At 41.4% G+C, this 14,027-nt stretch overlaps 1 protein-coding gene across 7 annotated transcripts in view; it reads left to right on the top strand.

Annotated features, from left to right (window-relative positions):
- LOC134630956 (PALM2-AKAP2 fusion protein) overlaps positions 1–12,230 on the top strand; it is a 93,437-nt gene extending 81,207 nt beyond the window's left edge. For 4 of the 7 annotated variants that reach the window (XM_063478784.1, XM_063478789.1, XM_065471555.1 and 1 more), the window contains 8 exons: positions 2,005–2,223; positions 2,347–2,709; positions 3,894–3,992; positions 4,098–4,199; positions 4,386–5,847; positions 6,665–6,843; positions 7,642–7,680; positions 9,475–12,230. In XM_063478784.1, coding sequence (XP_063334854.1) covers positions 2,005–2,223; positions 2,347–2,709; positions 3,894–3,992; positions 4,098–4,199; positions 4,386–5,847; positions 6,665–6,843; positions 7,642–7,680; positions 9,475–9,606 — 2,595 coding nt within the window. In that variant the 3' untranslated portion in view covers positions 9,607–12,230. The remainder of the gene's footprint in view (positions 1–2,004; positions 2,224–2,346; positions 2,710–3,893; positions 3,993–4,097; positions 4,200–4,385; positions 5,848–6,664; positions 6,844–7,641; positions 7,681–9,474) is intronic. The other 3 variants (XM_063478788.1, XM_063478785.1, XM_063478786.1) reach the window with 3 other exon arrangements.
- Positions 12,231–14,027: the final 1,797 nt, after the last annotated feature.

Genomic DNA, 14,027 nt, shown 5'->3' with positions numbered 1-14,027 from the left:
ACAAATCCATTAGACAGTGTTTTGGTTTTTTGAGGTCTATTGTTATTTTACATTAGATTTTACAGAGGCACATTAGAGAATGTGTTAATAGATAGATAAAGAGAGAGAGTATGGAAGCAAAAAGATTACCAAGATGCCCTCAGACAACATTTTTATTAAAAGGGAGGTAGAAGAGAGCACTAAAGAAAAGATGAGTAGGGAGGTGAAGAGAATGTAGAGGAAACTGTCCCTTCACAAAGCTTTTTAAATAGAGCTGGTCAAATCCTCCAAGAGACTTCACTGACCACTGTTTCAGCATTTGAGCAATCCCAGAGAGCAGAGAGGAAGGAAAAAGCTCAAAAGGGGCGGTGAAGAGGAAGTGTAGATCAAGAAACTGACGGGGAGCAAAAAGAGGGAGTGGTACGTGAGGAAAAGAAAGTGATCCAGGCTTAATTTTTATGTTGACAATAAATCCAGCTGAATTATGCCACTGATTGTCCAAAACCACGTCCTGTGGATAGTTAAAGAAGGAATGTTCCCAAATGGTACAATATGACAGTCTGGTAGTTTGTATGAGGCCTGAGGTGGAAGAGAAGAAAAAGCTGCTCACCTTATGGCAGAGCTGTGTCAAATGATTACTATTTTCTTTATTTGTTGTTTATGATTTTAAAAAAAAAGAAAAATATCCTCCTCATAAAATCCCAGTGCTCAGGATGACCTCATGAAGTGTTTGATATGTCTGACAAAATGTTGAAAACACCCAAATTTTCAGATTTGTAATCCTGGTGACATATTTTCTACTAGTACTTCTACTCGTATGTGAAGTTGACAGCTACTTTTCTCTCTAATAACCTGTTGGTTAATGGTTAATTTATCAGCAGACTAGTTTACTAAAGTTATCCTCATTAAATCCCCTCACACAGACTGAAATATTAAAAAAGAGGGGTCAACAACTCCTCATTAAGCTCCTGTTAGAGGTACGCACATGCTTAAGGATGAATTATAATGGCTACAAGGCAGTAAAGAAGGAAACCAACATTTTTAGACAGTAATGTCCAGGAAAAGAGAAGGTCAATAAAGGCTGAACTGTGTAAATTTAGCTTCTTATTAATGGTTTATCTGGAATGTGAAGGATGATTCATTAAACCAGGTTGAGGATCTGATCTGTGCATACTAATGCTTCAATCAGTATGGACCTTACAAGACTCTCAGCTACTGCCTGTATCATTCTTCCTTGAATGACTACAAGTGATATGTAAGTTTAAAAAGTGTATTTATAGAATAAAACGTAATATAATATATATATATATTTTAAAAAGCTCTTATGACAGAACATCACCATTTTGCCTTATCTGGTGATATGTGCTTCATAATGTTGTGACATACTTTCAGACCATGGTATAATAAGTATGATGTAACCGTGTTAGCTGACCTGAGGTCACCTGTGTATTTTTTATAATGGTGTGCAGTACATATTAAATTCCATTAGACGATATGTAGCACTTGTCTATCAGTCAGACAATTAGTTGGAACTGGCCCAACCTGCACCACATTAGGAAAATCTTTTGTGTTTAGATGATATTCATTCTTCTCAAAATAGCTACTGACAACATGGCCCTGAGCCTGGTGCTTAATCTGAAACACTTAAGTGCAGCTCCTCCTAGAAAAGACGAGTGAATGTGTGTAAAGGTGTATCTTCAACCTGAAATGTCTTCAAAGCTGACATAGCAAACAGAACGCCTGAGTGCTTTGACTGTTGTAGCAGTCTTCTGTCATACAGAGCAACTGTGTGTATTTTGTCGCCCCTTAGTGGTGGGAACCAGTCAGAACACAGTGTTCTGCTGCAATGCAGACCAAAAAAATTCATGTGTGAATTGATGTGTCTGAATGATAGTGGTTAGAAGCGGCTGACCTTTCAAAATAATATCTAAAGTTATTAAATGTCCACATTGTCTTTATCAAACCAACTATCAGTCAGCTTCAGCCAGCAGAGCTTCTGAAACACCAATGTTTCTTTGTTGACAGAAATCATGGCAAGCAGAGGATGTCAGTGACTCAGTCCCGAGAGAGCGAGCCCTGAAAACTGTCAGTTTCCAGGAGTCAGTCAGCGTTATCACTGACAGGCCTGCAACCATGGAACTGGAGAGCCAGCAGATCCAGCACGACTGTCTCAGCAGTCCCAGTAACAGAGCCCACAGTCCAGTTGGAATGAAAGTAGAGACTCCTGACAGTGAGGTAGTGCAGGTATGCAGATCAAAACAAGAGTTAACTAAAAGGTTTTAACTTCTTGTTTTATTATTTGAAATTGGCGGAACATTCTGTCACAGTATTTTTCAGTAATTTGAAATATGACTGTTGTTTCCACAGGAGATCTGCTACCTGGACCAGGTATTAGATGCAGCCTCAGACACACCCACAAATGGGAACTCCTCTCTGTCACGTCACACCAAACCCATTAGCATAGATGGAACTTCTCCTTCTGTGTGTGTGTCACCCTCCTCCCCTGTCAATCACCACTCGATCGTTGTGGAGGGACAAAAACAAACCACGTTTCTCCACCAGGACGAGTCTGCCGTTAAAACCAACGGGCACGCGCAGGGAGACGAGTCTGGGGGCAGCAGGGCAAAGTTTGAACTGCGAGCATTTCAGGAGGAGAAACGCCCGGCAAAGCTGTTCACCCCTGGAGAAGAGCAGCAGGTCAGGGTGACAAGGAGACGTCCCTCAGAGGAGGTAAAAGGCTGCTGGATAATGTATCAGACTGTAACAAATACGCTATTCAGAAACACAGCCACAGGAGACCACGGTTTGTTTTATCAAATCAAGTCTTATGAAATAAAAATGATGTAAAACAAGCAAAAATGAGTTACTTCGGGTAGGGTTACCCCATTCACTAGCATGCTTTTGTTTATAATGATAAATAATCATTCTAACACGAAAAACAACAAAATGAATGAAAGGATTAGTACTTAATGCAAAAAATGTGCTTGCTTTCAGTTGCTCTATTTTAATACCAGAGGCCTACTCTTAAAGACCAGTGTTCCTTCATTATTACTATACAAAATATAAAACACCTGGAAACATTTTTTTAATATTATATTTTTGCTAAAATGTACAACCTACATAAGTAGAAAGGTCATGACTGAGATCACTGTAATGTTACTGCCACATAAGACTTCATATTGAATTGTGAAATACAGGCTTGAAGGAAGGAATTTTGAAATTGAAAGTGTGTGGCAACTGTCAGTGACTCATGATATGACATCAAAGCCCAAAAAGACATATGTGGTAACATATATAGAAACAATGGTAATCCCCTGAAATTCTATCAACAGAAGGGGCTCAAAACGCTGTTTTTGATCCTAATTGTAATATTAAAGCGTCATACTAAGACTAGGGTCCAAAATTTAACCTCCCAGAGGCATCAGGAGAAGCCTGAAAACAGCGACACTCTCCCACAATAGTTACACTCACTCATACACTAAAAGATTTGGCAAAGACTGGGGATTTTGCAAGGTTACTATTTGCAAGGAGTACAACTTAATTCCTTGAGAAATTGTTCCCGTCATGCTGCAGATTTCCAAGGAAGAAAAACTGCTGAGTAATGGAACAGACACAGAAAGAGCTTTAGTGGTTTGTTCTGAAAAAAAAAGACAGCTCTGACTGAGATTTATGAGCACCTTACACTGAATGATCAAGACACAACTTTAGTAAAACTGCTGTGATTTTACCGCAACACGATTGTGTGACACTGACGTTGCTTGAAAAGCTGTTAGCATTACTTGTAAGATGGCATTAACCAGTACACAATACACAATAAAAGCTTTCTTTGTTTCCTTGTTGGTGCACTAGTTTATTGGAAATTCTCTTTGTACATTTTCACACTCTTCTTCTTCTGGTTTGTTTTTCCATGTCAGGTTCAGGAATTGGAGCGTGAGCGTCAGGAGCTGATCAGAGACCAGGCAGTGAAGAAAAACCCTTCGATTGCCCAGCGCTGGTGGAACCCTCCTCAGGAGGTAGACCCCCATTTAATCTCTGGTTGTTTTCTTTTTTCATTTAAACTGTGTTGTCTTAATGACAAATTGATTGATTTGTCATTTTGTTGTTTCAAATCATTCAAGATCCCTTTGGAAGAACAGCTAGAGGCAGATAAGCTCGAGTCTCTCAGGAGGTACCAGGAGAGGAAACAGCAGCGACATAATCACACTTATGCATACACACAGGTAAGACACACAAACACATGCACAAAACAAAGGAGCTCAAGCTCACACACTCAAACGTGTTCTTTGACTTTGAGGAAGCATGATAAATTTGGACTGTAATAGATAAAATAAAGATGTCTTAAGCCTTGTTGCTGTTCAGTTTTCTAATTGACTCTTTTGTATTCTGTACTCTCATCTGTTTTGCAGCCTCAGGTGTCAGGCCCTCCCACAGTGGTAACCCTTGATTCGGAGCTAACCAGGAAGGAGGATATCGTGGAGGAGCAGATCAACTTCTCCTCTGCCAGGAAGCAGTTTTTGCAAGGGGAGGCTACCAAGAAGGATGTAGCTCCTCAAATATACTCTGCCAAACCCTTCTCGAAATCCACAGCCAGGGGCAGCCACGGGAGCATTGACATTGTTGCAGAAACTGGGGAGACGCACGTGACCTGGTCTGATGAAAGAACTAAAGATGAATTCACATGTGCGCTAGCTGTGATGACAGTCCTACCTGAGGAAGAGGAAGCAAAAGGTCATTTCCATCCAGCTTTTCACCCAGAGGAATCTGACTCAGGACTGGACGAGTTATCAGTCCGCTCTCAGGACACTACTATATTTAGCTTGGATAATGTTTCTGACAGCGGGGCTTCGCTACCCCCTACCCCATTGCCACTTACCCCTGTGTCACCACCTACCCCTCAGCCAACTACTCCAGTCAACGGGCAGATGAGTGGCAGTCCAACAGAAGATGAGCTGGAGTACCACGCTGGGGTTCTTGTTCAAAATGCCATCCAAAATGCCCTAGCAGCTGAAAACGGAGAAGACTGGCAGCAAGCTGACTTGAATTCTTCACAGCTGAGTACCCCTGCATCTCCATGCTCTGTATCCACAAGCAGCCCAGTGCCAGTTTCTTCCTCCCCTGTGTCTTCTGGTGGAGCCCCCAGTTTCCAGTCACCTGTGTCCTCCAGTCCTGCGCCATCCAACTCATCCCCACAGCCAGACAGGCAGCCAGTGGTGAGAGTTGTTTCCCAAGAGAAGCCATCAGAATCACAAGAGGCTCAGAAGCAACAGCAGTCCCCAAGTCCAGCACAATCACAACTCCAGACGCCTTCTCCTCCACCGTCTCAGCCTGTCTCACCACCACAGAGGCCCAGAGACGGAGGTCCCAGGATTAAAATCCAGTCCTCCTACACCAGAGCGCTTGCTTCATCAGCTCCAGCCCCAGCTCCTGCGCCTGTGCCTGCTCCTGCCACAACAGCTCCTGTCTCCAGGCCAACCCCTGTATACCGTCCCCCGTCTCCACCAAGCCCAGAGAAACCAGAGTTCAGCTACTTCAGTAAATACTCAGAGGCGGCTGAACTGCGTAGCACGGCGACAGCAGCACGAGGGCCAGAGGTGGAGGCGGCTAGCGGCCCGTTCCGCCTGCGCTCCAAGAAGCAGCGAACTCTGTCCATGATTGAAGAGGAGATCCGAGCAGCTCAGCAGAGAGAGGAAGAACTGAAGAAGCAGAGGGAGGCGCAGCCTACCGTTGTTGTCCGTCCCAGCAGCACTTCCAGCAGTAGTCATGGACCTGTGAGGACGGGGATGCGGCACGCCACTATTTCCCCCGTAGATAAGATGAAGAGCAACAGTTTGCCAACTAGACTCACATTGACAGCACGGACAGCACCAGGTCAGTTAGTACTGCAGATCCTCACAAGGGTCATACAGTCATCATATTAACAAGCTTATTAGTTTATTTTAAATGCCAGAATCAACCCATCAACTTCAACAATACTCAGTTGGAAAGCTAATGGGTAAATATTAGCATGCAAATTTGCTGTTTATGAATTGCTGTGACTAAAAGAGAGAGTTTTTTAGCTTCTTTTTTTAACAGAAGGGAGCCATGCAGCCAGCAGCATAAGGAAAAGTTCATGTTGTATCTCTGAACTGAATTATTCTAGAGTGGGAAAGGAGGGAAAGCCCTATGTTAGAAACGGTCTAAAAAAGGGCTGGCTGTAGCTCATGAGCTAGAAAAGGTCATCTACTAATTGGAAGTTGGTGAGATCCCCGCCTGCTCCAGTGTGTGTGTCAAAGTATCCTTAGGCAAGATACTGAAGATTAAAATGCTCTTTAATGTGTCCATCCAAGTATCTATGTGTGTGAATGTTAGATAGAAAGCACTTAGGTATAGAAAAAGTGCTTGTGTGAATGGGTGTGAATGAGGCATGTTATATAAAGCTAGATTTTGAGTGCTCGAGTAAAAAAGTGCTATATAATAATCAGTCAGTCCAACCACCCACAAAATGACTGCTTGCATGCTCTTTCCTCAGTCATAGCAGGCAGAGCACAGGTTTTCTGTGTCTTATGTATATCTAAGAACAATAGCTTTGGCTCCAAACAATGTAAATGTAACAATAATTAAAAAGAAAAGAACAAAAAAAATGTTTAAATAACCCATAGTATGGATTTTTTTTTTTTTTTTTTTTTTTGGGGGGGGGGGTTTGCAGGAAAGATTGAGAAAGTTCGACCTGCGCCACCTGTCTCCCCCTCGACCTCTGAAGGAGCCCTGTCTGATGCTGGCAGTGAGGACTCTGGAGGATCACGACCCAAAAACTTCATGCAGACTCTTATGGAAGACTACGAAACGCACAAAGTGAAGAGGAGAGAGAAAATTGAGGACAACAGTGTAAGTATTTCAACCCAGGGAAAGATAAATGACTAGACACAGAATAAGAGAAAGAGACTGAGGTGCTTTTCACTGCAAAATCAAAAGCTTTCTGTTGCAGAAAACGTGTAATACAAAGCACCACAAACTAATGTAGTAGTTGTGAGCATCAGTTATTATAAATCCCCTGATCTCTGTGAAAGTGTCAAGAGATGACCCAGTTTGTCCCATAATATGTATTTGTTCAACCGGGCTTTGGTTAAATCACTCTCCCTAAATATCAACGCCTGTGACCTGGTATGAGCACATACTGTACATCACCAAAGGGTAATTCCCAGCCTGGAAGAGAAGAGAGTCAAACAGTCAGAGTGAAAGTAAGAGGGACTTTCTGTCCTGACCCCATGTTTTTGTCTTTTTTTTGTTTTGTTTTGTAATAAATGTAATTCGACACCAGAATGCTCATGCATTCAAAATGGGGTCTCATGAAAAGGTGAAAGGTTTGGCACGCAAACAGAAAGGAATTGTTGGAAATCTTGCGTAATCAGAAATGACAGACACAAGTTTCACTTTTCAGTTCATGAGCACCGCACGCTCAAGTTCATATTCACACACAGCAGATCCACTGGGAGGGAACGTTTCATTCCAGCTGCTGTAAGATCACATACTTCAAGTTACTTCACTGAATTTATTCCACACAAACATCTCTGCTGCGCAGTTGTTAGCTGCTGATGTTGTTGCTAATTGTGCTGTTGTTTATCCATGATGACATCACATGTGTTGACTTCGTGTACTGTTGCTTCTCTCCTGCTGCTCGATCAGTATGCCCGTTTGTTGCTGGCTAACGAGGTAACCACTGAGGTACCTGAGGAATCTCTTCACTCCTGTAACTGCCTTTACTGACAGACCTGGGTCAGACCATACACATTAGATTCCATATACAACAGAGTCCAAGTAGATGGCAAAAATCAGCTTTATGCAGTGCTGTGCAAAAGTTTCAGGTACTAAAAGTGAATTAAGGATGGATGTAGATCCACTTCCATAAAGCTTTCTTCAGGGTACAATAAAAAGAAATCTGGTTAATATTTAGTGTGAGGACCCTTTCTCTTTACAGCATCATGGCCTCTCTGGATTCAGACTAAGCTATTTCTGAGTCAGTGTTGATACCAGGGTGAGCTCGAGTAGTCAGTTTTGTTTAGGAAGAGTATTTGGACTAAATGGCCCATGGGAGCCATACTAAGAGCTGGCTGGATTCTCTAAAGACTCAGGAAAAGTGCTTCAGTGCTTCTTCTATTACCCCATTAGCTGACAATATACTTGATTTTCCTCTATGAAAGAAAAGAAGTTACAGTTATGAGTGTGGTTTCCATTTAATACCATAACCTGCTGTTATGTTTTGAACATCCTCAAACTCCCAGCTGAGCAATAAACATGAAGCTCCTGTAATAAAACCTTCATATAAAAAAAGAGCTCTATTAAAATAATCAGAGTGAGTTTAAATTTGCATTACTTGTGTGTGTCTCATTGGATTGTTGGGATCATAATTTATTAATTGGACTTTGGGTCCCTCATTACATTCAGTTATTAATAATAAGAATCTAAATGTGTTAATTACCTAAAACCTTTGCACAGAAGTGTAGCATATATCAGTATCACCTGAAGAAACTGCCTATTCACAGTGATTTTGACTTCCCGAGTCCAGTTACAGAGTCAGAATGAGAAGAGTTCCACTTCCACTTTGTTGTTTTCATCTTCTAATTGTCCTTCAGTCAGTCTTTTAGAAATGAAACCAGTGCTGAAAATGTAGATGGTAGATTGGAAACCTTAGACAAGGCACTTTCTGAACAAAACCCACATGTGTTTTTATGTCTGCTCCCAGGTCTGGTTGTACTCTCATTTCCTTGTTCTGCTCTGTGGTGTTGGTGCTGGTGCTGCATGTGCTTGTCTGTGGATTTGGTGTGAACCTTTAATCCACACATTTCAATTTGTGTACATTCTGTATAGAGTGTTGATTTAAAAAGTTTATTTCAATATTTAAAACAGAAGGAGCCATTTTAATGGTGCCATATAGCTGTATATGATAAATATGTTTGTAAATGATATTCAAAAACGTGTAATCGTTAAAAGATACGGTACTTGGGTGTGCTTCAATCTGACACTACGTAATTGGCCTGAGCTTTGAGAAGCTCATGTCCATACTTTTCTATCATCATGACTGCTGTCAGCCCTCTGCCACTACCCACAATCCACTTCACCTACACCCTGTCCTGAGCTACCCTGGATTCCAGTTGACAAAGAAATCTTTTCCCCTTGTCCTTGTCTGTCTGCTTGAAGGTGATTGTGAGTATCAGCATGGGTGTGGGAGAGGAATAATGACTGGACACGTTTAATGTGGTGTTCAAGCATGAATTTTCCCTGAAATGGAGTAAAGTTACTTTTGTTGTTGATGTCAAACACTGCAGGTGCTCTTTATTTTTGTCATTTAATTAAAGTGATTAGATGTGCGCGCCCTCAGTGTTTGACATACACTGCATGTCGTGTTAAAGTCACTGTGGTGTGCGTGTTTTGTTTTTTTTGTTTGTTTTTTTTATGTTTGTAACAATTACATCGCTCCCGGTCACACTTGCATCTGATTGGTTGCTTTGTAATCATCAGGTTCTGGAGGCCACTCGTGTGACCAGGAGGAAAAGCGACATGGCTCTGAAGTGGGAAGCCGGCATCTATGCCAATGAGGAAGGCCAGGAAGAAGAGGAAGAGGAGGAAGAAGAGGAGGAGGAGGAGGAGTAAAAATCTCCCTTCAGAGACAACTAACAGGCCAATTGGAGAGAATGAAGGAAGAGAAGGACTGAAGGAAAAGTGAGAAAGCAGGAAGGAAAACTATTTATTTTATTAAGAGTATCTGAAGATCACATGACCCCAGCGGTGTGAACCAGTGGGGCTTTTTGGACCTGGAAACTGAAGGTATATTAGCATGTTAAGTGGCTGAGGATGTGGGAGATATGTGAAGGTGGTCAGCAATGAAAGAGACACTTCGAAGGTGTTTGATGGTGGTTTTAGAGCAACGTTTAGTGTTTTTAATAGCTGGTAGATGCTAAATGACTGAAATATTCTTAGGATTTTTCACCTTTATGCTATTATTCAAATAAGATCTAAAGCTTTTATTTTGACTGGTTGCCTGAGACTCTCTGATGGTGGTTTCATCTGCGCGTGCTTCATAATAACCGCAGTCATCTTCTGAAAGTGTGGAAAGCTTTTAATCAAGAGGACGATATAAAAGATAGGCAGATGCAGCTATTCAAAGAAAAGAAAGTTCTGAGAGGAAGTAGACAAGGAGAGGCCAGATCACCCTCTTATTTTTTGTAATTTCAGAAATACTTTTACCTGGATTTACTGCTGGAAAGCTGCTGTTTTCCAGGAACCGAACCGAAAGGTGCCCCAAAGCGTCACTTTCAGAGCCCATAATGGCACAGTGCAGATATGACACAAGTTTGACACGCTTGCCAGGAGCTTTTGCCTTCTTGTCAAGCATCTTTACTGAATTTTGAGCGGTCAGCATCCTTTTTGTGTTAAATGCTAGTCAAGAAATTTGCAAAACTAAACTTGCCTTAGACCGCCAGTGCTTGTCGGTGCACGGTATGTATTGTATCCTCTCCTATCCCGCATTACTACACTGTTGGTAGACCTTAGAGAAAATAAGCAACCACCTTAGATAGAAAGTTTGCCTGTAATCGCTTCTTTTCCAGTGCAAACAGAAAGAAGGGGGTGGGGGGGCTACCTGCTGGTAGTGCTTGCACCATTTGAGTGAATGTGTGTGTTAATTAAAGGGCTGTGTCAGGGGTTTTATATAAGAAAAAATCACTTATTTTACCTTTGTTGGCTACGTCGCTTTGTTGATCTGTGCTTTCTGATGATGTAAGCAGTTGTTTCATGTATTATACTGAGGTAGGACTGTGTATTTGACCTATGAACGTCTGTATCTACTTGCTAGCCGAGGATAAAGTTTGATGAAAAAAATAATCAAAAAAGGTTTTTATAAGAAGTCGTTATACCAAAACAGAATGTTATTTAGAGAAAAGCCACCAGCCTGAGCTCTTCATGTCCTTTTTAAGGCGTACAAGTGTGCGAATGGATTCACACTCCTTTCCTAACCTGAAACAAGCACAGCTGAAAAAAAAGTGCAGTGGCAAAAAGAAGGCAATAAAGGTCTTTCGAGACGCTGAACAGACCTGTGCTGTAAGTTGGGCTTGTAAGGGTTTTTTTGTTTTTTTACTAACTGTATTGTGACTGAATTTTGCAGAATGACATTGATTTTGTGTTTTGAAGTGTTGAAATCATACAAAGTGACGAGGAAAAACAGGATTCAGCTTCAAGAGTAAAACAGTAAATACACTTTAACACAACTACACTTCTCCCTGGAGTATAACAGACTGTCTTTAATTTAAAATTAAAAGTAGAAATGTGTCAAACTGGCTGTGGAAACGGTATTTCTGAACAACTTTTGATTGTATTCCTCTGTCGTAGCCTGCGAGATTCGTTTCTGCGTCCAGATGTGAGGAGAAAAAAAAGCGTTTTTGTAAACCAAAAGTCACAGTTTTGACCTGTCCAAGTGTCCTTCAGCAATACAGCAACTTCTCTCTTTGCTTCCAAACACACTGAATGTACGCTGAGCTAAACCACAGATGTAATTGCTGGACATCTACTAACCTATCAAGTCAAGCCACACTTTGCAACTTATTCCACTCGGCTGTCTTGTGATATGCTTTGTCAAGAAAGCGTGGCACAAACGCCATAAACCAAAAGTGAAAATCAAGGACTCATGCCTCTGCGGTGTCCACTTCCACCAAACCCGAAACAAATAATATTAAAACCCACATATATGTTCCAGAGAATCATCCAAGTTCTCCTTTCAGGGTCTTCTGTGGTGCAGCAGAGGTGCAGTGTCTTTAACGCTGGTATGAGATTGACTTTTTGACTTAAAGGCTAAAAGACAACAGGACGGAAAAGGTTTTCATCCTTGTGGGAACCAATCAAAGTTCTCATTAGAGTCGCTTATGAAACGTACACACAGAGGAATTCATGAATGGTGTGATTTATTATTATTATTATAATTATTATTATTATTATGCTTTTGATGTTTGAATTTATGGTGCAGAGATGATTTTATTTATCATTTTAAATGCTGGTAGCTTGTTTTCGGCCTACAGAGCTTCTCCAGTGTGGGACTCACTGTCTGTGTGTGTGATAAAGCAATCTTATTACTACAATATAAACACAGTATAACCCCTGTTCCTATGTTAACCACTTGTATGCTCATACTCTGCTTTGTTATTTTATAGCACATGTAATGCTCACAGTTACACACCCACTATACATATTATGAATATTTTCTCATTAAAAACAAAACCTGTACATGTGGGTTTCCTGAGTGGTTCATTTGCATGTGTTTTCAGTGTTAATACTGGAGGTGGAGGTGGGGGGATCATTTCATTGTCCATATACATACACTAACCAAAGGGACACTTCATTAGGTACACTTTGCTGTGACCCCATCCTCTGAATGTGGCGGCAGAGATTGAGACTCGTCACACCAGGCAACAGTTTTTCTAATCTTCTATTGTCCAGGTGTTCTGACTGATGTCCCACCAGGATAAGGCCCAGAGGAATACCCAGGAAACGCCTTGGTGTCCCCCACTGAAGAGCTGGATGAGGCAGTCGGTTAGAGGGACATTTAGGCTTCACGTTAGAGACTGCTGCACCCGTGATCTGGATAAGCAGTTGAAAATGGACGAATGGATGGATATTGTCCCGTTTTGATGTACATTAGATTTCAAAAACTCTCTGTTTCCTGTTCTAAGCTGACAGGAGTGGCACCTGGTGTGATCTGCTTCTGTAGCCCATCTGGTTCTGTGGTTAACTGAATTACTGTTGCCATCCTATCAGCTCAAAGCATTCTGCGCATTCTCTGACATCAACAGGGCATTTTCATCCAGAGAACTGCCACTTACTGGATGTTTTCTCTCTTTTTGGATCCTTCTCTGTAAACAGACGAGCAGTTTGTGAAATATTCAGACCAGTCTATCTGACATCAACAACCATGCTGTGTTTAAAGTCACTTAGATCATATCTTCCTAACTGTGATGCACAGTTTGAATTTATGTCTTTTTGACTATGTCTACCTGCCTAAATACTTTGAGATGTCTCCATATGATTGGATGATGAAGGAGCAGTTGAACAGCTACCCACTGACTTGGCCAGGGAGTATACATAGAGTACACTTTACATTACAAACATTTTGAAGGAGGTATGTCTCATTATAGGACCAGAATTGAACAAGCAAACACTTCCTTGAGTTCTATTTGTGAGCTGTAAGCAGCAGCTTTTGAAAGTACCTTGTGGTTAGTGGATTGTTGAGCTTGTGGGAACCCATTGTGAATGCGCTTTTTTCAGTTCAAATTATTTCTATCAACATACAACAGAGACCACTCTAGCAGAGGCCTATACACAGAGACTGCAGTCACTGCTGTTTATTGGAAGGAAATTAAATTTTTCCTGTAACAGGCTTCACCTGTTAGAGGATTACCTGCTTTCTGGTTTACCTTGAAATGAGCTGGCAGTAATGTCTGTATATGTGCTGTTGTATGCATGCGATATCTACTTCGCCTACAGCTCTTCATAGAAATTTACAGGAACTGCACATTTGATTTGGCTTTGCAATACCTGTGTAATTACATGGATGGTGCGTGCTGGGGGTTTTTTTTCAGCATTTTTCACATTTTAAAGTCACACACTGATAATTTATTTAAAAGTGTAAATGAAAATGAAAGTATACCAGCTGACATGGATTAACTGCCTTCAATGGGTTCATATCTAATGCCATGTTTTGGATTGCAGCTCAGTTGTGTTTCAGTTTTATATCTCAAACCTAGATAAATGCAACGCGAGATGATTTGTGTGGAGATATAATAGGGAGCACAGAGAAATGGTAATGATGAAAATGTAAATAGTGGCCCAGAGCCTGATGAAAGAAGGTGGTTTCCTAAAATCCTAAAATCTGACAGAGTGCACTGAAGCCAGCTGATCAACAGCAGGGGATGAGGAAGTGGGCGTGTTTCCTCGGTCAGGCTGCTTAGTTTGAAGCACACGCGCACACACCCTTCACTTACTACTGACGGAAGAAGTCCTAGAGGACGGTCATCTTTATTTTTTAT

The sequence above is a fragment of the Pelmatolapia mariae genome, linkage group LG7 (assembly GCF_036321145.2).
Source record: "Pelmatolapia mariae isolate MD_Pm_ZW linkage group LG7, Pm_UMD_F_2, whole genome shotgun sequence".
Classification (NCBI taxonomy): Eukaryota; Metazoa; Chordata; class Actinopteri; order Cichliformes; family Cichlidae; genus Pelmatolapia; species Pelmatolapia mariae.
This window is presented reverse-complemented; position numbering and strand designations above follow the sequence as displayed.